Source organism: Silurus meridionalis, chromosome 10 (genome assembly GCF_014805685.1).
Source record: "Silurus meridionalis isolate SWU-2019-XX chromosome 10, ASM1480568v1, whole genome shotgun sequence".
Classification (NCBI taxonomy): Eukaryota; Metazoa; Chordata; class Actinopteri; order Siluriformes; family Siluridae; genus Silurus; species Silurus meridionalis.
The window spans coordinates 17,767,416-17,789,419 of NC_060893.1; the positions used below are offsets into that span (position 1 = coordinate 17,767,416).

At 37.9% G+C, this 22,004-nt stretch overlaps 3 protein-coding genes across 9 annotated transcripts; 1 reads left to right on the forward strand and 2 right to left on the reverse strand.

Moving 5' to 3' along the window:
• Window positions 1-1,838: 1,838 nt before the first annotated feature.
• On the reverse strand, window positions 1,839-6,603 carry LOC124391905 (exosome complex component RRP40-like). Its single transcript, XM_046858581.1, has 4 exons — window positions 6,289-6,603; window positions 4,858-5,007; window positions 4,605-4,756; window positions 1,839-3,181 (listed from the first exon to the last, which is right to left on the reverse strand). Exons 1-4 carry the CDS (start codon window positions 6,517-6,519, stop codon window positions 2,974-2,976), a joined length of 741 nt encoding a protein of 246 aa, XP_046714537.1. The 5' UTR covers window positions 6,520-6,603; the 3' UTR covers window positions 1,839-2,973.
• Window positions 6,604-8,530: 1,927 nt separating this feature from the next.
• nudt22 (nudix (nucleoside diphosphate linked moiety X)-type motif 22) lies at window positions 8,531-12,765 on the forward strand. 7 transcript variants are annotated; one of them, XM_046859879.1, is made up of 8 exons: window positions 8,531-8,656; window positions 8,814-8,930; window positions 9,024-9,663; window positions 10,300-10,413; window positions 10,720-10,817; window positions 11,772-11,865; window positions 12,221-12,304; window positions 12,465-12,765. In XM_046859879.1, exons 2-8 carry the CDS (start codon window positions 8,845-8,847, stop codon window positions 12,501-12,503), a joined length of 1,155 nt encoding a protein of 384 aa, XP_046715835.1. In that variant the 5' UTR covers window positions 8,531-8,656; window positions 8,814-8,844; the 3' UTR covers window positions 12,504-12,765. The 7 variants fall into 7 exon arrangements, 6 of the variants coding, with proteins under 6 accessions (XP_046715835.1, XP_046715834.1, XP_046715833.1 ...); XM_046859878.1 differs by having other exon boundaries at window positions 8,545-8,656; window positions 8,796-8,930; XM_046859877.1 differs by lacking the exon at window positions 8,531-8,656 and having other exon boundaries at window positions 8,663-8,930.
• Window positions 12,766-12,771: 6 nt separating this feature from the next.
• Window positions 12,772-21,794, reverse strand: si:ch211-107m4.1 (heterogeneous nuclear ribonucleoprotein U-like protein 2). Its single transcript, XM_046859876.1, has 14 exons — window positions 21,170-21,794; window positions 19,215-19,341; window positions 19,049-19,125; window positions 18,627-18,766; window positions 18,120-18,216; window positions 17,860-17,972; window positions 15,668-15,934; window positions 15,424-15,546; window positions 15,091-15,198; window positions 14,673-14,841; window positions 14,038-14,220; window positions 13,796-13,857; window positions 13,614-13,703; window positions 12,772-13,134 (listed from the first exon to the last, which is right to left on the reverse strand). The coding sequence occupies exons 1-14, from the start codon at window positions 21,654-21,656 to the stop codon at window positions 13,060-13,062; spliced, it is 2,118 nt and encodes a 705-aa protein (XP_046715832.1). The 5' UTR covers window positions 21,657-21,794; the 3' UTR covers window positions 12,772-13,059.
• Between the last annotated feature and the right edge of the window lie 210 nt (window positions 21,795-22,004).

The following is a 22,004-nucleotide window of genomic DNA, read 5'->3' on the forward strand; positions in this document are numbered from 1 at the left end:
AGTTTGTGGCAACAGCTTGGTGAAGCAACACATACTGTAGGGGTGTAATAAAAGTATTACCACTGTCCATAAGGTGTATCTTATAAAGCAATCTAGTCTCACAAATTTGGTTTCATCCGCTTATTGTAGCTCATTACAAACTGTAAGAAAATAAACCACCACACAATTAATATTAATAATAATAATAATAATAATAATAATAATGCATTTTATTTCATGGCGCCTTTCAAAACACCCAAGGTCACCTTACAGACAATATACAGGTCATTGCATAAAACAGAACACACAACAGAGAAACAGCATATGCATGTAAAATTCATTTAAATCTCAATAAAACATTTCATAAAAAGGCCTGTATAAAAAGATATGTCTTAAGACGCTTTTTAAAAGTCAACAAGCACCCGCTATTGCGAACATCAAGGCGAAGAGAGTTCCATAGGCGGGGGGCAGCATTACTAAAAGATCTGGCACCCATGGTAGTCAGTCGAATCCGAGGTGCCACAAGAGAAATTGAAGATGAAGATCTAAGTGCACGTGAAGGAGTGTAAACATGAAGAAGTTGAGTAAGATATTGTGGTGCAAGATTATGAAGTGCCTTATAGATTTTAAATTCTACTCTATACTTTACTGGAAGCCAGTGTAATTGCTGAAGAACCGGAGAGATGTGAGCCGTATAAGGTGTTCTAGAGAGAACACGGGCTGCGGAATTCTGAACCATCTGAAGTTTATTCAGCAATTTGGAAGGAATACCTGTGAGATGTTTATATTATTATTATTAACATAAAAACCAAATGCCAAAAGTGCCAAATCTTAAATTTCTTTTAGAATATCACAAAGGTGGCATATTTATTTGAGAGATATTTCTATGAAGCCCACCTTTTTATAATTTTTATAAATCATTATAACTCTGCTTTTAAAACTAAAGCTGTCAATGATTCCTTATCATTTTTATAGACACTAATAATGACTCAAAAATTCGAATGATATAATACAAATAAACAAATCCTTGGACTTCTAATCATGTTCTTTTAACTAATAAAGTCTAATTAGTAATTCTAAAGAGATTACAGTTGCTTTATAATTATGACATACACCACATTCATTTTCAGCTATTCAAAGAATTAGAAGCACATTCTTTCGTTCATTCAGCATCAGTGTTTTATCCTAGTAAAGGATGATTTGAAGAATTTCCAAGAACATGGACTGTAAGGTAGGAATGCACTTCAGGCCATAATAGGGCATTACATACACACATTCACAAATCACAGTGAATGTTTTGTGTAGATGGGAAGACATCAGGGAAGCTGAAGAAAAAAACCCATGCAGACACAAAAAGAACATGCACAGAAATTGCATATAGATTGTAAATAGGTTTAACCAAGGGACTTAAATATGTCACAGCTCAATGTACATAGTTGAGGTGTTTTTTTGAATAGTGATGATAGACACGTTTATGGAAAAACATATTCAATGATTATATAGTCACACGATGCCTTACATAAGATGCTTTCATGAGAATTTCAAGACATGGACCTACATTCGTAGACATGGTTATTCAAGAAATATTTATATTAACTCAAATTGTTCAACTTTTTCTCCAAAAAAATAAAAAAGTGAACCATTACAGTTCCTTCAGACTTTAGAAAAAGAAGCGCCATAGTTTTACACATTCTATTCAAAATAAATCTAGAAATGTGTTTGACAAAATTTAGATTGACAAGTGTTCAGAAAAAATCATATACATTTGTATAATAGTACAAAACTGTATAATAAACATTTGTGTTTAGCATCACTGCAGCCAAACAGCACCATAATCCCCTAATTAGTCCTGAGCTTGGTTCAATGTCTGTGTGGTTTTATTTTCTTTCTGTTTAAAATTTCCATACATTTCAACCAACTTAGTAAAATATCATAGTAGGCAGAATCGGGGGCAATGATGCCGTGTAAATAAACAGGCATTACATTCAGGCTGTATTCCTTCTTAGGTGCTGGATTGTCCAAGACACTGGAACTAAATATAAAATAAGATGATTAATAAAATAATTAATATATTTTTTTAAATAAATAAATAAATAAATATATACGTTTATATAAAAATAAGCTGAATGAATAATTGTGTTTACGAGGAAAAGTTTCACATGTCAATACTGTGTGAACAGAACACTGACACTGCTTTGAGCCGTAACCTAAAGGTGCACTAGTAAAGTTGTTCAAGATTATAGTGGCACACATTGTTCAACCACAATTATTATTACAAGGACTGTCATAACCTGTGTTTAAAGAATTCATAGCCATTCAGCTGTTAGACAAAAGACAAAATATGTATATAAACATTTTTTTTTCTCATAAACATTTTTAAGAATGTTTAGGACATAGCAGGTGTAAATCCTGTTTTGGTCTCATTAGCATGTAAGCTATAGTATGAACATTGTTAACTGCATGGTGTTAAAGATGATTAAGGTGCTAAACCAGTGCATTGGCTCTCTAAACATGAAATCTGGTTCATTTTTAACGGCTTTTCCAGCCACATACAAATGTAAATAAAAGATTGTTAGTTTATCAGGTTCTTATGTTTCAGATTTGATCCATTTTTGTGCAAGATAAGAAACAACAATTTCACCTTTAACCTTTGTAGTGCTTCATACGAATCGGCATGTGAATTGAAATGTCAAAAGAATATCATATCATATGTCTAGCTGATAAAACTTACTTCAGACAAAAAAATATTTATTCATATTAAAATTCAAATCCATATACTAGTAGAAGAAAAAAAATATTTTAAAACAGAAGTAAAGATTATGAGATCCCAAACCACTGCTCAAATCATAAACATTACACAACTGCAGTCCATCTAGAGTTCAGTTTCAATCCATGGAACAGTCATGATTCACGTGCACTCCTGTGAGCTACATTTGGCCCGTGCTGATGAGTCCATGAGCCATCGCTTTAAAAAAACACCGCTTGGCACATGCCCTAGAGGGCGCCCTCTGCTACTTTCTTGAACAGAGCGCGTCTCTGCTGCGCCGTCATGTTCTCACAGCTCTCCAGAAGATTGGCCACGATCAGGGTCTGCTGAACGGACTTAGCCTTCACCCACACCCTGCCGTTTAAACCCACCACCATCTCGAAGGGGAAGATCTTCTCAAGATCTTTCACTATCTCGCTCTGAGGTGTGAGGAGCCTGAGCGGAAAAAAAGAGCAGAATTAATTTCTAACCATCTGTTAGAATGCAATTGTAAAGGTTGCATGGGGAACAAGGCAAAATGTAAAACAATGGCTCAATATTACAGCAAAAAAAAAAATTTATAATGTAAAAAAGAGGATACAGTCAAGAGACAATGTGTTGTTTTGAATGTCGTAAGCTGAAGAAAACACACAATGGTTTATTTTATCTTCGGCAAGTGTTTTATTGAGTGTGCCCAACAAGGCATAAGCAAAAAACCTGTTCAATAACAGAACATTTAAACACAATGTTACTTCTAAAATAATCAAAAATATAATACTGCAAAATGTTTCATTGCAGCCGCATTTCTGCTGCTTGGAACTGTCCTTAAAATGTCTTCCCGATACTCCTCCATCCATTAGTTTATAAAAACCCTCAAACTCCTCGTTTTATACTCAGCAAATAAAAAAAATTCAGCATCTACAAATTATTGAATAATTTTGCAGGAGTTTTTATGTCCAATGTTCAGTCACATGGGCCACATTTGGTCCATATTTTATTCCCACACACACACGCACACACACACACCAGAATTTATATTAAAAAAAGTTACCTTGAGAGGTAATGTGTTTATATTGTCATGTGTAACCCTGAACAAAATGCTTTAAAACCTACGATTTATTTAATAAAATCTAATTCACAGTTGAATACGTATGTAAATAGTTAAATTATCTGGCCGATAACTAGGCATCACTCCTTGTCATCAACTTCATTTCAAGGAATTCCAAATAAATATTTTAAATCCATATTCAAGAGCACTGTAAAAAAAAAAGACAATGTGTGCATTTTAGATGTGATTGTGCAATGTAGTAATGTCCAGCAATTTCCTACTAAACAGTTAAAGATATCTTGTGTGCAAAAAAGATGAGAATAGTGAACACGTCTAGAATGCATATTTAAAATGTATTTTTTATTTTTTCAGCCCAGGTGGTACACTAGGGGCAGAAATTCTGAAATGATTCAAAAAAATAAACACATTTTAGAATGAGAAAAATTTTAGAACAACAAAAGGATGCACAAAATCATAGTGATTTTATATTCAAGCAAATTTGCAATATTTATATGTTTGTTATTGTTAACTTCTTTGTACAAAAGGTCAGATTTTCAGAGTCTAATCCCATTCCATCAGAACAGGTGTGTCTAGACGACATGAGGGTAAATCTCAAACTCAGCTTGAGTGCACACTGCCACTAAAGCAAAAAGAGGACATAATAGAAACTCCGAAAAACATGGAAAGATATTTCAGATTGTGCTTGAGTTATTGCTGATATCACTTGTAATCAAAGGTGTGTTAACTTGCGCAAAGAATGAATTTTCACCTGAATTTTGGACCCCAGTGTATTAATATTAATCGTGGTGCCAGTAATGGATCTCTGCATACCTGCGCACTAATCCCAAAGACACCTTGAAGAGAAGCCCGTCTGCTCCGAACACTCCCATCCCGTTCGCCCGGCCACAGCTGTCAATACAAACCAGCTCTGGCTCCATGTCTTTGTTTGCGATGATGAACTGGGAGTACACCAAATCCCCAACCTGTACAGTGGTAAAATAATAACAATTAAACAAAACTCACATTTCATTTCAGTGCACACAAAAATCACACGCAATACGAGCAGACAGTGTCGGAATCATACCTGCACATTGGGACGGTTCCTTTTAGTCGCCCCTTCGAAGGCTAAGTAAGATAATGAGGCTTGCTCGCTGCCCCCGACGTCCACTTTAAAGATGTCCCCGGACTTCGCCGTCACTATGCCGATCACGCTCTCGCCTTTAATCGGAACATACTGGAAAGAAATGTGCTCAAAGTAAATTTGAATATCCAGACTGGAAGTATGCAGCTGTAGAGATTGCAGATGCTTGAGAAACTACAGAAGGTACCTTAGTTACAAGTTATTATCTGAGTAACTACTATTCAGCTTACTGCTGAACTTAAAAAAAAAAAAACGCTACATGGGGAAACCATTTTATAGGAAGTAGGACAAAAGAAATTTCATTACAGCTATTTAAGGGAGCTGTCCGGTGGAACAAAAAAAAAAAATAATGGTGTTCACTGAGTTATCAGCATACGGAAGTCCTACGAGTACATGCATTATAATATTTTCGACATATCGAAAGTTGTTTTGCCATTATTATCCATTCCTTATGATCAGTACTTAACTGTTTCTGTGTATTTTGGCATAAGAGCTTGTTCTAGAAGCGGCATTATCACAGAATCGCGGATAATAACATAATTTGTTATGGTTATTATTCATGATGCTGCTTCTAGAACATGCTCCATCCTTTACTGCTCTAACTTGCAGCACATCCTTCCCAGATCGGTCCCTCTGCCTGGCCAATCGGTACACATCCTTTTCTCCTTCCTTAGAGTCCAACTTTTAATACAGCTCCTCAAATGCCTTTTCCTTGGCTTTCGCCACATCCCTGCCCTGCTGCAGCATCTCCTTCTACTCCTGCCTACTTTTCTCATCACTCTGTCAATCCCAATTCTATTTTTCTTTCTTCTTATACTGTCCTGCACTTCCTCATTCCACCACCATGTCTCTTTGTCTTCCTTTCTATTTCCAGATGTCACACCAAATACTTTTCTATCTGTCTCCCTTATCACTTCTGCAGTAGTTGCCCAATCATCCAGGACCTCTTCACCCTGTCTGACCTCTTCCCTGAACCTAATAGTTATAGTAAATAATAGTTATAGTAAATAAAATCAATAAAATAAACGTGTTCACCTTACACATTGAACGTCCATACATGTAACATAACTTTGTGTAAAATTTGATAGTTTGTTTATTGTAGAAACTCAACATACTATCATGGAACTCTGCTTTTATTTATGTAAGCTTAACAATTATTTTTTTAGTGTAGTAGATCTGGAATAGTATCTGGATAAACAGAGTGATAAAGATAAAGAGAGTAGATTTCTGTGCAGACTCAAACATTAAAGCGCTGCTGCACTGCTTTGGTGAAGTAGACCATCAGTAGGCAACTGCATTGAGGGAAATGAAAACTGACCACATGTCAATGGCTGCATATGGAGTAAGAGGAAACCTGTGCCTATAGTTCCTTACGCGTTTCTGCTGGGACTCTATCCAGTACAGATTGGGCTGCTTATACCGGAGGACGCCGCTTTTATACACCAGGATCTCGTCTCCGTTTCGGCGCAGTCCCGGTCCGCATATAATCTTTTCAGCTTTAACTCTGCTGTCCTCCTCCACAGAGGACACATCAAACCGGAAGACATCTCCTGGTAAAACCACCTCACCTATCTGAGCTTTGAAACAAGAGTGGATGATGTCCATGCTGAGATATGAGACCCTACAGTGTACACTTTAACTATACCCACGTGAAGAACGGGTAGTGTGCGGGTAAACTTCCGGGTATTGGAGCAACCTTTCAAAATAACGGTACTAGCTGGCTGGCTAGAGCTCGGATTTATTTATCGATTCATTTATTCATTTATACACTCATTCTGCTTTGGGTTCTTAAACGTTTTACAGCCAGGGGCCACCTTTATTAAATAAAAAAAATTAATACAGATTGCAGATTTTCACAAGGCTTTTTTTTCCCCATTTTGTGTACATTTTAATATGTTTTATAGTAACACAGGATGTTGAGTGGGTAAATGATTGCTTGTATCTGAAGTGTTTGTATCTGTAATTCTTCTGTAAACAAACAAATTAACAAAAACCTAGTTACGTCTAAGCAGGCATAATAAAATGTGATAAGAATGGGCTGTGATTTCTTACAATATAATTAACCGCAACAACATGTCTATTTCATCAATGACAACAACTTTGACAAAATATTGTTTTAATTAAAAGTAAAAAAAAAAAATCAAGTAAAAACTTTAGACACATCTTTATAAGGTAGACACCCGGAATAGTTTTCTGTTCACAGGGTTGCCTTGTCAAATATTCATTGTGATATTTCTTGCCTTCTTAATGTGCTTTAGTCCATCAGATATCTTGTGGAGAGGAAAGGGTGACTCAATAGTCATATTAGTGCTACTACAACTACTATACAAATCTATAATTATAGCAAGTAAATAGAAAAGACATTCCATCATTCATTTTTTAAATTAAGGTAAGCCAATCTCAAGAACTTTAAGTGTATCCACTAAGTCAAGTCAAGTTTATTTCTATAGCGCTTTTCACAACAGACATTGTCTCAAAGCAGCTTTACAGAAATCAACAGTTAAGATGAATGGTGTGTGTTTATCCCTGATGAGCAGCCGTGGTGACTGTGGCAAAGAAAATCTCCCTTAGATGTTATGAGGAAGAAACATTGAGAGGAACCAGACTCAAAAGGGGAACCCATCCTCATCTGGGTGACATCAAGACACCAAGTGCAATGAGTCCAAATGTGAGATTTTTGGTTCTTACTGTCATGCCATTGTTAAATGTACAGAGGGTGAACAGATAAATGTGTAGTTCCCACAGTGAAGCATGGAGGAGGAGGTGTGATAGTGTGGGGGTGCTTTGCTGGTGACACTGTTTGTGATTTAGTTGAGTTCACACTTAACCAGCATGGGGCCAGCATCGTGTGACCATCATTTGTTTGTCAACAGGACAATGACCCCAAACACACCTTTAGGTTATGTAAGAACTATTTGTCCAAGAAGGAGCGTGATGGAGTGCTGCATCAGATGACCTGGCCCCCACAATTCCCTGATCTAAATCCAGCTGGGATGGCTGGGATGAGCTGGACCGGAGAGTGAAGAAAATCGGCCAACAAGCACTCAACAACTCTGGGAACTCCTCAAGATCGCTGGAAAACCATTCTAGGTGACTACCTCATTAGGCTGAGAAATGGCAAAGTGTGCAAAGCTGTCATCAAAACAATATTCTTTGAATAACAGAGAATATTTTCTCTGAAAATATAAAACATTCTGGGTTATTTAACACATTTTTGTTGACTACATAATTCCATATTTGTTCTTTTATAATTTCAGTCTCTTCAGTATTAATATATAATGTTGAAAATAATAGAAATAAAGGAAAACCACTAAATAAGAATGTCCACATTTGTACTGGTACTGTATATGATGAGAGTTTTATATATTAAAGGTGTTATATATGCAGTAAAAGTGTAATATATTAAGTAGGAGTGTAATATATTCAGTAAATGTGTTATATATTAATTAAGAGTGCAAATAAATCGTTTTGGTTTATTGATCAATTGCAACACTTGCGGTTGTATTTTGAAGGATGATAAAAGACGTCATTTCCTGTTTATATTGTCAATGGTTTTAAACATAATTTTTATATAAAATATTTGGTTTTGCGTTGCTAAACAAGTAGTATCGATTTTATCTTAATTAATTAGTTGAAGGGAGGAATATTATTTATAGAAATATTACTCTTGGATTGCAGTAAGGTACGTAACCGGAAGTGACGAAAATCCAGTTAGTTTGGACGATAGGAGGTTGGGCAGCAGGTGAGCTTTATGAACTTGTGAGGATTAGCTCATAGTCATATTCATAAATGAAATGTTTTGTATCGCTTTGTAAATATTAATTGTGATGAGGAATGAAAGTTAGCTGGCTAGCTGCAGCCATGCTTCTGCTTTCTGACAGTTTCCTGTTTTGAAAAAGAAGTTCCTCAGAGAACACAAACCCCAGCAAAATGGACCATGAGGTGTCTGTGATGCTGCACTGTGCTCCAGCTCAGGGCTTTGAAGAGCACCAAGTAGAAGCAGAGATATCCAGCAGGTACACATGTTACCTTGTGATAAGTTAAAAATGCCTTATGGGTGTGGGGTGTGGGTTGCTCCTCTGAACCTTCTTGTGTATAAATCTGTGCAGGTTCAACCGCAGTAGTGTTCCTGAGATCGAGGAACATATCGAGGCGGTGTGGAACGAGCGTGTGACCAAAGAACCGTGGCTTTTCAACGGGGCTAAATTCAGACTGCACTTGGCAGAGCTCTCCACGAAACCTCCTCAGGCCCATACGCACTTCTGCACTACGGCTGAAGCTCCTGCCTCGCAAACTGTTCACTGTGAAACAGCCGAGATCTATGATAAGCCTGGGAATTATCCGGCTCGAAATCATATTACCTTGCATTGCGTTGGTGAAGGAGAGCATGCCTCTCAGAGAGAAATGCATGGTTTGTCAGTTAATGCAATAATTGAGAAGAGCAGCAGCTGTAGAGAAGGTGAAGGAGAACCTGAGGATGAAGGAACCTCTGCGGTGATGGTCAGATTGCAGCTGGGTTTGACGTGTTATAAAGACTTCCTAGGAACCAACTGGTCACAGGAGGCTGTGAACTTGCAGAAGCGTGGACAGCTGGAGCTGGGAGATCCTCAGGCTCTTCTGGCACAGCCTCTTGGTGTCGGTGCGGTCCTTCTTACCTCAGATGAACAGGTGGTGATGCTGAGAAGGAGTCAGAGAGTCGCAGAGGCAGCAGGGCTTTTAGACATACCTGGTGGGCATCCTGAGCCTAAGGTGATGTGTAAGGGGTGTAATAAAGAAATAGATGCAAGCAATAGAACAATGAACAGGTCTTTCATGTATGTTGCTTCATATGGACTCTATTTCTTTCATCTCCGATTGGACAGTAATTGCATTCAATGTTGCACGAAGGCAACGCGCTGATAGAAGTTAAATGGGGCAATACGTTTATTTTGCTGTATGTAGTCAGCATAAAGAAGGTTGTTGATTGGTTTTCACCGACGAGATCACCAGGTTTTGATCGCTTTCTGTGCTCTCCTGAAGATAAAATTTTAGATTATGGAGAAAATAGCAAGTCCTCACCTCTAGAAAAGAAAAAAAAACACAAGGAACGGCCTTGACTGTCACAATGCACTGAGATTGGAGACTTCTTCCCATAAATGTCATTTTCTCAACACTTCCATGCAAAAGCTTGCTTGAATTTGTTACACTAGAAACACTCATGTATTACAATACATTCATATAAATCCGATTTGTTTCAAAACCAGACATTGTCCGAGCTGCACCTCCAAAACCAAGCTGGAATTCGACAGCATTGTTCTAGCAGAGTCTTTGACACTTCAGCGAGATTACAGTTTGCAAATAGTTTCCAAATAAACATGCACGTCACATGTTTGTTTATTTCCTCAGGCTGTGTGTCAGGGGATGAGTGAGGAGGGTATCAGCATCGAACTCCTACAGGGTTGTGAGAAAGCTGTCGTGGCAGAGATCTTCTCCTCGATCTGTGCGGAGGTCAGGGACGAGGTGTGTGCAGTTTAAACGACAGAAGTATTGACAACATAGTGTTCGAGAACGATTGGGACGTCTGAGAGGGTTTGGAAGTGTGCGCATTTGTGAGCGATCCAGGGTTTGCTGCTTCGGTTTTTCTGTCTGCATCCCACTTGCAATCGTTTCTAATGGATTCTGTTTAGTAAACTATGAACAAGACGATGCAAACAGTACAATTATTTGCTGTCCTGCCTTTTTTTTTAAAGCCCACCAAGACAAGGAAATTGAAAGTGGTAGCTCAGTGGTTGAGATGTTGAACTTTTGAATATCGCCTCACTGCAGGTAAATGTTCCACTGGATTTTCTCAGCGCACCTGTTTTGATGGGAATAGCACTGAACCACACCAGTGCAGGACGGCCCAGTGCAGAGTTTTTCATCAGGTAAAACAAAACACAAAGAACATGATGTCTTGTACGGGTCATTAAAAGGGGATTTGGATTAATGCAATTCTTCCACTTGGTGGAAATCAGGTTTACAAAACGCGTGTAGTATTGTTCCGGTATTAGTATAATCTATAAACATACTATAAATATCACAGAAAGTATTGGGACACCTGACATTTCCAGCCATATGTGGTTGTTCCCCAACACCTGTTACCACAAAATTGGCTACAGTAGCAGAACATTTCCCATTCACATGAACATTCCGGCATTACAATGCCCCCGTGCACAAAGCAAACTCCGTAAAGATATGCTTTACATAGTTTGAAGTGAAAGATCTTGAGTGGCCTATTGAACACCTCTGTGATGAATTGGAACACTGACTGCACCCCAGGCCTCCTCACCTACATCACTTCCTTGACTTTACTTAACACTCTTGTATCGGAATGAGCACAAATCTCCACAACTACACTCTGGTGGAACATCTTCCCAGAAGAGTAAAGGTTATTATTACAGCAAATGGGGACTAATTATAGAAAGCACATACAAATCTTAGGCTCAGGTGTCAACAGATTTTTGTTCAAATTGTGTAGATCATAATGGGGTGGATATTTTGAGGCCCCCCCCATGCAGTTTTCTTTTTGAGTTTGAAGGTGAAACTGTTCAGGAGGGTTTTTTAAGATAAGTAGATCGTCACAGTTCACTTTAAGTGTAATCCGTATTTTATACAATGTCATAAAGCTTAAAGACATTTGAAATAAATAAATTAAATTTATGACATGCATTGATAGATTTTGGGAGAAATAGTATTTCATTATTTGCAATTACTAAACAAAAGGAAAATCAATAAATGAAAAAAACACCCAATACGATATAACTGATCACTTACTGTACATATGTGAAAATATATAGAATTATATGAATTGCTAATAGTTTCCATTTGTTTGTGGGCAGGTGTTCTCTGACGGAGGAGGAAGTGAAGGAGTTTTATTGGCGCGGAGGTCCTGAAGCTCATGAGTCTACAGATATAGTGTTCCTGAGTAAATCAGTAAGGCCATTTACTAAGGCAACATCTACACTAATCCGAATACATTTGAAAACGGCATTTCATCTAAAAACGCTACGTGTCCACACTGTCGCTTTCAGTCGTTTTTTTTATTTATTTATTTATTATAAGTTGCTCATCCACACTGAAACGTGTGAAATCGCGTCCTTTATTGAATTTCCGGCTCTAAAACTTCTCGGCAATGTCACATGACTGAAAAGTGTCATTGTTTACTCAGTCCACACAGTTTCAATTGTTTTTGAAAACGTTTTTCGTTACACTTACTCCTTTCACATTGTATCACAAGTGTAAAAAGATACACACTAATGCTGAAATCACTGTGATGATTATATTATAGGAGATGCTGCAGTTGGATGTGAAGTCACCCTTGTGGTCAGAATTGTGCCCTTCAGCTAAAGGAGCCGTGCTGCTGTACCAACTAGTGAGACCTGATTAGTCTTAAAGTACAACAAATGTTTGGTTTAAAAGATTTCCAGGTCTCAAATAAATCATTAATGATTTCAAATATATCTTTGAAAACTGTATTTCATAACATTGCCATACTATGAAACTGGAGCTTTTTTTTCTTTCTGAAAATAAAGGCCAGTCCAAGTCCAAGTGGAGCAGGTGGAGCTGGTTGAGGGAGAGTAAAGAAGCTTGATATTTTTTACACCAATTTTTATTCGCCTTTAAGGTTAAATAGGGTTTTAACATTATTATTTTTTTATAACTGTAAAGGTTCTGGACTCTATATAATGTATACTTTTTTATTGTATTTTAGAGCTTAATATATTTTACATAAACGGTTTCTGAATTTATTTAAACATCTGAAATGTGACCAATTTTTTATGTCAGTTTCACGTGTACCATCATGAAAATCAATAAAACATTCTACATGAACGAGCCAAGTTTGTGCAAATATTTTTTATTTCTTTTAAATATTATGTCTTCAGTGTTCAGACAATATAAAAAGAGAACTTTGATTAAAAAGGAAAAGCTTTTTGAGAATACTGTAGTAAAACCAGAATCTGGTCATTTCTTTGTACAGAATGCACAAAGGATTAAAATTTAAAATGTCAGCATTAGAGCATTCCTGCTGCTTCAGTTCTCTGAGGAAAACAACTTGGAATGTAGTTTTCCAAGATAAAGTCCAATGCCAACTGAATAAAAGAGATCTAATTGGGTTGCTGTTCTGATTCACCAAAAAGCTTGGTTGCCAAAATAATAGCTTTGGCTGCCATAGTAACTCTGATTTTGGTTACTCAGGTTCCACTGCAAGAGAAAGAAAAAATGTTATAACAAGAATCTATATTTTCATTATTTCGAATTACAAAGAAGAAATTTAAGACAAATGTGTGTGTTCGCTGCATTCGCCTATTATTCACTAACAAACGTTTAAAAATTAATAAATATTTGAAGGGATAATTAAAATAAGCTAACTGGCCTATATCGAACACACTTAATTAGGCATACTGAGACAAAATAAATATTTGAAGACCGACACAGGACCCAAAATGTAATCTTTTTATTAAAAATTGTTGTAAAGCTACAGTTAGAATCACTTTAAATATGGAAATAAAATAAAGTAATAGAAAGAGAGGTGTTTTCTTAGAACACTGATTTAGTATTTTAGTCATTTGACCTACACAGAGTATAAAACAAAAGTACAAAAACAAATACCAATATGCTGATGTCTTCCACTTAGCAACTCCATGCAATGTGTAAATAGTGTCACTAATGCGGTTAGATACCTGTTCGGTGCAGGGCTGATAGTAATCTCTGTACCGCTGTGGATCACTGTTACAGCCGTAAGGTTGAGCAAAAGCAGAAAAGTTCCATCCCTGAAGACAAGAAAGTTACTGCATGTAGGTCTAAACTGCACAAGACATTACTTTAATGCAAAAAAAAAAAAAAAAATAATAATAATACTTACATTTTGTTTATGGCATCCCCACTGTGACTGCTGCGCATACTGACTGCGAATTTGGGTCATTCCTGGCAGATGGGAAAGCAAAATTAAACACAACATTTGTAACAAAAGTGCCAGTATCTAATTATAGGAAAGCAGATGTAATTTTTGACCATCTGTGTTATTTAACTACAACAATTATTCCTGTTTCCATCCTTATCGTTATGATTATCGTCCGGTCCCATACTCTGTTCTGTTTTCCTCACCGTGTGCTTGGATGTGACGTTTATGGGGGCGCTTTTTGTGCGGCTTGCGTTTAGGGGGTGTAGGTAGGAGACGTGTGGCTTCCTCTTTATAGCTTGTGAGGAGTTTCTCTGCATCTTCACAGCAGAGCTCGGCAAACAGGATGTCCTCTAGGAGATCACCTTTCTCTGGGAGGGTGAAGCTCGCTGCCGGACCAGAAACAAAACATACATTATATATAAAAGAAAAAAAATAATCCAAGTCATTGCTTTAACTACAAAACATGTATCATATAACATTTTTATATACACTTTTATTATGTACTTATTGTCGAAAATATTTTTGTTTTAATCTTACTTCTATTTTATTTTTGACAGCTTTGTTGCATGACAGCATTTTATACCCATCTGAATAAATCGAAAGCGAAATCTACAGAAATTCTGATTAAATGCAGGGCGACGCTAGTTTATTTTAACGCTAAACTAACAAAGAGCGTTAAAATAAGAGCAGAATTTCGTAGTACTTCTCAATCCTGGTAATCTGAAGCATGGCAAACTTTGCCCAAATTAATTTAATACCAAAAGTAATAATCGAGAGTGAGGCCTTCTAGAGTTAGATGGAAATAAGTTGAAATGGTAAAGGGTTAGTATGATCTGACCTTTGCTTTTTAGCAGTGATATTTCAAGCAGCACTGCACCCTCGTTCTGCTCTTTCTGCTGCAGACGTCTTTTCCACTCCTCATCCGAGGGGACGAGCACCACCGCCTTCCTCTGATAACCGGAAAAACTCAGCAGCTTGTGCCTCTGAGCAGACGGGTAAATGTTCGCCTAGGTAATGAGGAAATAAAAGAGAAGGGCAGGATTGTACACAACGCGTCTGTGTATATGGCATATACAATAGTTATGGACACATGCACATTGGGACTGTAATCATTCTTATATAAAAAAAAAAAGAAAAGAGAAAAGAGGCATAAGAGACCTTATAAAACATAGAATAAATAAAAAAATATATAATATTTATATATATTATATATATTTGACCAAATTACATTTAAATTGACCAAAAATGAAATAAACCTGGTCCAGGATGAAGTTCCTCCTCTTGGTTGCTGCTATTTTGATGAGGTGTGTGAGACACTGTGTGGCCTGCTGCAGCATTAAATCCTTGTGTTCTGGGTTTGGCAGCTAAACACAAAAAAACAGATATAAATATTTAATATCGTCTTTGTATGCTCATGTATAGATTTCAAGTGTCCACAAATCTCAGTTCATGCTAAAAAATAATCCTGTAATATTAGAAAAAAAAGATTTAATATTAATATAAAAATAAGACAATAATGTTTTATACACTTTCTATCCTTATGTAAATGTATCCTTTAATGTTAAAGTATTTTTTTCTTTTGTGCTCACCCTCATGCAGTGAAGGATGGTGTTTGTGCTTAGCACATTATAATGCTTTTCTGGGTTCTTGGCCATGTGGCTTTCAGCCCAATGGCTCTTTCCCGAACCGGGCATGCCCACCATCAGCAGCACCTGAAAAAGAGAAAGGTGAAATATAAATGAAAAACACCAATGGCTTACTTTTTACTATTATTTTTTTAATAGTGTTTATTTCGACAGCTAAAGCCTTTTTAAATAGAATCGCAGGAGGTACCTCGCAGTCTTTCCTGTGTAATGGAGGAAGCGCAGCTTGAATCCGATTTGCAGGTGAAAGCACAGCTAAAGAGCAGTACCCAGGAGGACTAGGATACCATGGCACATCCTGAGAGTCCAGGTTAAGGGAGATGGAACAGTTTTTGCACAGGACGTGTGGGAAGAGCGCACGACCTGCCAGAGTGAAGTCAGCGAGTCGAAACGCCACCCCGAGAAAGTGGCCGTTTTTAGAAAACGATAATTCCGTTTCTCCACTATCGCTGATGAACTGAAAGGAGAAAGAAGAGATTGGAATTAGTAAATGTCCACTGACCACTTTGGAATAATCAGTGTATGTGATTTCAGTCCTAACACTGTATTTATATATATATATATATATATATATATATATATATATATATACATACACACACACACACACACACACACACACACACACACACACACACACACACACACACACACACACACACGATTCTAAAAAAGTTGGGACACCGTTTAAATTGTGAATAAAAAAGGAATGCAATAATTTACCAATCTCATAAAATTATATTTTATTCACAATAGAATATTGGCTCATTTTGGATTTCATGAGTGCTATACATTCCAAAAAAGTTGGGACAGGTAGCAATAAGAGGCCGGAAAAGTTAAATGTACATATAAGAATAATCTCTGTGCGTAAGGGTCAAGGCGGGAAAACCATACTGGATGCCTGTGATCTTCGGGTCCTTGGACGGCATTGCATCACATACAGGAATGCTACTGTAATGGAAATCACAACATGGGCTCAGAAATACTTCCAGAAAACATTGTCGGTGAACACAATCCACCGTGCCATTCGCCGCATAAAACTCTATAGGTCATAAAAGAAGCCATATCTAAACATGATCCAGAAGCACAGGCGTTTTCTCTGGGCCAAGGCTCATTTAAAATGGACTGTGACAAAGTGGAAAACTGTTCTGTGGTCAGACGAATCAAAATGTGAAGTTCTTTTTGAAAAACTGGGACGCCATTTCATCCGGACTAAAGAGGTCAAGGATAACCCAAGTTCAGTTCAGAAGCCTGCATCTCTGATGGTATGGGGTTGCACGAGTGCGTGTGGCATGGGCAGCTTACACATCTGGAAACACACAATCAATGCTGAAAGGTATATCCAAGTTCTAGAACAACATATGCTCCCATCCAGACGTCGTCTCATTCAGGGAAGACCTTGCATTTTCCAACATAATGCCAGACCACATACTGCATCAATTACAACATCATGGCTGCGTAGAAGAAGGATCCGGGTACTGAAATAGCCAGCCTGCAGTCCAGATCTTTCACCCATAGAAAACAATTGGCGCATCATAAAGAGGAAGATGCGACAAAGAAGACCTAAGACAGTTGAGCAACTAGAAGCCTGTATTAGACAAGAATTGGACAACATTCCTATTCCTAAACTTGAGCAACTTGTCTCCTCAGTCCCCAGACATTTGCAGACTCTTATAAAAAGAAGAGGGGCTGCCACACAGTGGTAAACATGGCCTTGTCCCAACTTTTTTGAGATGTGTTGATGCCATGAAATTTTAAATCAACTTATTTTTCCGTTAAAATTTTACATTTTCACAGTTTAAACATTTGATATGTCATCTATGTTGTATTCTGAATAAAATATTGAAATTTAAACCTTCCACATCATTACATTCTGGTTTTTATTTACAATTTGTTCAGTGTCCCAACTTTTTTGGAAATATATAAAATGCTATTGGCCAGAATTGCGCTGAGTTTCACATTTTCCTGCATTGGATCAGTTTTACGTTATTCTTTAGAGCAGCGGTCCCCAACCTATTTTGCGCCACGGACCGGTTTAATGTCGGACAATATTTTCACGGACCGGCCTTTAAGGTGTGGCAGATAAATGCAACAAAATAAAATAATACGACCAGCATAAAAACAGCAGCTCCTTTAAGTAGGTAGCGGATGGAGGTAAGACGTGCCGAGGCATCATGACATGTATGGAAAGTGAGTCTTAGACAGATGTGGTGGAGAGAATCTGGTAATTTTACAACATAAAACATCGCTCAGAATCAGATAATAAATAAAACGGCAATAATGTACGTTTTGTATTCTATTTGTGCGGCCTGGTACAAATTGACCTACGGACCGGTGCCGGTCCGCAGCCCGGGGGTAGGGGACCACTGCTTTAGACCATACCGCATAGCATCCGATGACATCACCCTCTGAAAATGGCTCGCCAAATTCCTCCATCTTTCCACCAGTCACTGTTGTGCCTGCGCCATCAAATCCATACGACAACTCTTCTTCTCCTGATACACCAGACAAAGATGTATAAAATGTACATTTAGGAATACAGACTTTTGTAACATATGTGCCTAAAAGTGCCCTCTTACAGTTAACAGAAAACCTTGTTACACAAAAAATGCCCACAAATGAAAGTGTTTTTTTTTTTTTACCTAGCTGAAGGCTGGAGCCATCCACAGACCAGCCCACTCTGAGGACATGCTCAAGGTTGACACTTGTAACTGTGGTTGTTGACAAGCTCTTCACATACTCCAATATAAAAGAGAAAATGAACAATACTCACAACTTTAAAAGTGAAAAATACAATCAGATATATCAATACATTTTCTAAATACACAATATACATCATGATATCCAGATTTGTTAAAGAGTATGTTAGCAAAACAGCAGTGACACAAGTAAAATGTAAAAAATGCTATTCGATTATATCTTTGGAAAATATTAGTTACTAACAAACACCAAATTTAACATCTAATACGCCATTGGTTACCAATACCTATGTTAGATTTAATATATAATCATAATGTCAAATTTACACAATATCCATGTGATAATGTCATTATTGTCCAGTCCTTCTCTCAATGTACAACATAACAATGTGTTAATAATCAGCAACTCAATAATAAACAAATTATCAGCAAATAATAATAAAATCCTACCTTCACTTCGAACCCCACTTTTCCGTGAGTGAAGCCGTGGGTCAGTCGACATCCTGAATGCAGCAGAGGAAACTTTTCCCAGAGTAAAGGCTGACCGCTGCTCCCGTCTGCACCCACTTCAAAATGCAGGTCGCTGTTATCTGTAAAACATTTTTAGAGGACATGAAGATGAGTCACCCAGATGGGTCATGGATCCAAATAGACACTGGGCTAACAAAGAATCTGTAAACACTGTAATATAAAATTATGTGCTTTTATTATAATTAGAGATGAGGCTGATTGGACACCACAATTAAATAGCTCGAAAAATGTATAAAATATTTTATATTACATTATTATGATAATACAGTAGTTCTAAATCTGCACTGTATGTCAATGTATTATTTAATAACGAGCACAAGTCTGGAAAATCAGAATCTCACAGGGATCTAGCCGTACTGTATCATCATCAATGTCCATCTCATCCTCGCTTGCAGGACCAGGCTCTGGTGTTTTGGCTCTGATGACAAAAAAAAAAACAATAATTCAGTCATGTAGCTATCAGTTAATTACACATTATAATATTAATCCAGGTTCTAAAAATTATACCTCATATAATGAATCTCCTCTTTAAACTCGTAATAATCCCGGCCCCTCTCGCCGTGAGATATGCTGATGTCCTGAGACTCCTGCATTTCCGTTCCGGTCTCTGCTGTAACAGGGGTCATGTGTGGCACTGTGGGAAATGGATGGACAGAATGTCTTTTCCATCAGTTTTACTTATTTGGTTTTTCATCTCATCGGATCCATCTAACATGCAGGTCAGTCTGTAGGTGAAGTTGTACATAACTGTGATCAGTAATACATATTGTGGACCTTTAAAGTAGATGCCGACCCCTATAATCACACTCTTGATTTCACCCAGATGAGGATGGGTTCCCCTTTTGAGTCTGGTTCCTCTCAAGGTTTATTCCTCATAACATCTAAGAAAGTTTTCCTTGTCACAGTTGCCATGGCTGCTCATCAGGGATGAATGCACATCGTTCACCTTAACTGTTAAATTCTGTAAAGCTGCTTTGTGACAATGTCCATTATGAAAGCATTATAGAAATAGCTATTCTATTCTATATATTCTATTCTATACTTGACTTGACCTATCTGCAACAGTCTGTCCTGTCTTTTTATTAAAAGAAACAACCTGTCACTGGATATCGTTGGGTGGTGGACTATTCTCACGAAAATCTTTGATACGGACATGGCAACATATGCAAACTGCTCCACATAGTCCTAATTCTCACTTCATCTTACACACACCTTCCTTTTTTTGTCCACTATGTACGAGCAGATTTAGAGTCCAATGGTCGTTTTTACAGTACACAATTACAATTGCTTGAACATCCTTAAGCATTGCTAGTTCCTGATCACAAAACTGGTCTTGTCTGGATTCTTTGCTGTTCCGACTATTTCTCATTCCAGCCATTGCACTAAAGCTTTAGTAGGACCTCAGTATGCTTTATAGCACTAGTTAAAAAAACTGCTAAGAGGACAACACAGGGTGACCCAGAACTTATAAGACCGCTGGATACTGATACAAATCATGCTAACGATCAGAAAATGTACTCAGGACCTGATCTGAGGTTCTTATTACTCCAAAGGATGAAAGAAAATTTTGTTTCGGGTTATCGTTTTCAGATTGTATTTCTGTATAGGCTAATCTGTTTTTTTTTTTTTGCACAGTCATGTTATAGATTATATCATGTAACTAAATATATTACAGGGTTCTGATCTACAATCCGGAACCGGCTGCTGGACCTGGCACACTCATATCAGCAGAGCACACATTGCAATCCAAAACATTTTATGAGCCTCAGAAATAATAATGTGGTCAGTGGTGGTGACTTTCCACCAAGCAAAAAAACAGAAGAAGAAGAAGAATAGTTAAAATGTGTTCGTCACATTACCCAGGTTGTTTTGAAGCTGGAGTCAGAGTGCACAGTCAGCCCTGAAGCAGAGAGGAGTGAAGGAGAAAGACGGAAAGCAGGGAAGGTTGTAACAGAGGAGTGAAGCAGAGAGGAGTAAAGAGAAAGACGGAAAGCAAGGAAGGTTGTAACAGAGAGGAGTGAAGCAGAAAACTGAATTAGAGAGCTTTCCTTTTCACCCTTTACCACCCAAAGCAGATAGGGACGAAGATAAGAGGGTTGAAGCAAAGTGGGATGAAGCAGAGCGGGGTGAAGCAGAGAGTGATGAAGGGAAGAGGGCTGAAAAAGAGAGGAATGAAGACAGGAGGAATGAAGGAGAGAGATAAAGGAGGGAGGGATAAAGCAGAGAGAAATGATGGAGAGCAGGATGAAGCAGAGAGAGGTGAAGGAAAGTGGAATGAACGAGAGAGGGATGAAGCATAGAGGGATGAGAGCATTGCTGAAGGGCCCAAATGCTGGTGCTTGAACCACCAACCGTCTAATGTCCAAGACCCTTGTTGAGACACCACTTCCCTACAAATGATCTATGGTGGTGAATTTTTTCACGTTTGTTTTCTTGTTAATTTCCTATTAGGATTTACTTACACAGTGCTGCAGACTGGACTTCCTTCTGATGTCCATCAGAGCTGTCTCTGCTACTGAGGACACACTGGGGTTCAAGATGATCTTCTTCTCTCCTGTTAGAACAAGAGCACCCTGTCTGGGAGATCTGGACTGCTGTGTCATTTTCTGTCTGTGTGCTCTGATCGACACAAGACCCCGTTTTCCTCCAGATTCCCCCAAGACTTGACTGATTCTGGTCCAAAGTTTGCTGCTGCTCTTCTGTCGCAGATATAGAGAGGGCTGTTGTGCTTTTAGTCTGACATATTAGTTCAGAGGATTCCTCTGCAGTCTGAACAGGTTCCGTGTCCAAATGTCTTAAATCTGGACTTTGATCAGGTTCTGTAGTCTCGATAGCTGACAGAAGACGAGCAACGAGTTCAGCCTTCAGCCCTTTTGGGTCGAGACCCCGATCCCGCAGCTCGGCCCGCAGCTCGGACACTTTCAGCTTCTTCACTTCCTCCAACAACATCGCGATGACGAGGAACAAACTTGTACTTTAATAATAATCTACAAAAAACTCAAGATGCTGCACAGCTGCCCAAAACCCTGCAAAACAACACAACACGCAGCAGCTGCTCCGGAAAATTCAAGAAAGCATCCTGGCCGCTTATTGGTCAGTCAGCTCTATGCCCCGCCTACTCAAAGCGCCCTGATAACACCGTGACATTTCCAGTGAATACAATTTATTAAAATAATAATAATAATATTAATGCAATTTAATATTTTGATTTAGGGGTTTTAGAAAACATAGTTACATTTATTTATTGGTGATTTATTCATGCACAATAAAATGAAATAAACCACAATCATGAGCGAC

Coding starts and splice junctions, on each gene's coding strand:
- LOC124391905 (XM_046858581.1), bottom strand. CDS start 6,519: ATGGACATCATCCACTCTTGTTTCAAAGCTCAGATAGGTGAGGTGGTT. Junction 5,008..6,288: donor TAGAGTCCCAGCAGAAACGC/GTAAGGAACTAT, acceptor ATTTCTTTCCAG/TATGTTCCGATTAAAGGCGA. Junction 4,757..4,857: donor GGAACCGTCCCAATGTGCAG/GTATGATTCCGA, acceptor ACCACTGTACAG/GTTGGGGATTTGGTGTACTC.
- nudt22 (XM_046859879.1), top strand. CDS start 8,845: ATGGACCATGAGGTGTCTGTGATGCTGCACTGTGCTCCAGCTCAGGGC. Junction 9,664..10,299: donor GTGGGCATCCTGAGCCTAAG/GTGATGTGTAAG, acceptor TTATTTCCTCAG/GCTGTGTGTCAGGGGATGAG. Junction 10,414..10,719: donor GTGCGGAGGTCAGGGACGAG/GTGTGTGCAGTT, acceptor GCCTCACTGCAG/GTAAATGTTCCACTGGATTT.
- si:ch211-107m4.1 (XM_046859876.1), bottom strand. CDS start 21,656: ATGTTGTTGGAGGAAGTGAAGAAGCTGAAAGTGTCCGAGCTGCGGGCC. Junction 14,842..15,090: donor GGAACTTCATCCTGGACCAG/GTTTATTTCATT, acceptor CTCATTACCTAG/GCGAACATTTACCCGTCTGC. Junction 13,704..13,795: donor GGGGATGCCATAAACAAAAT/GTAAGTATTATT, acceptor TCTTGTCTTCAG/GGATGGAACTTTTCTGCTTT.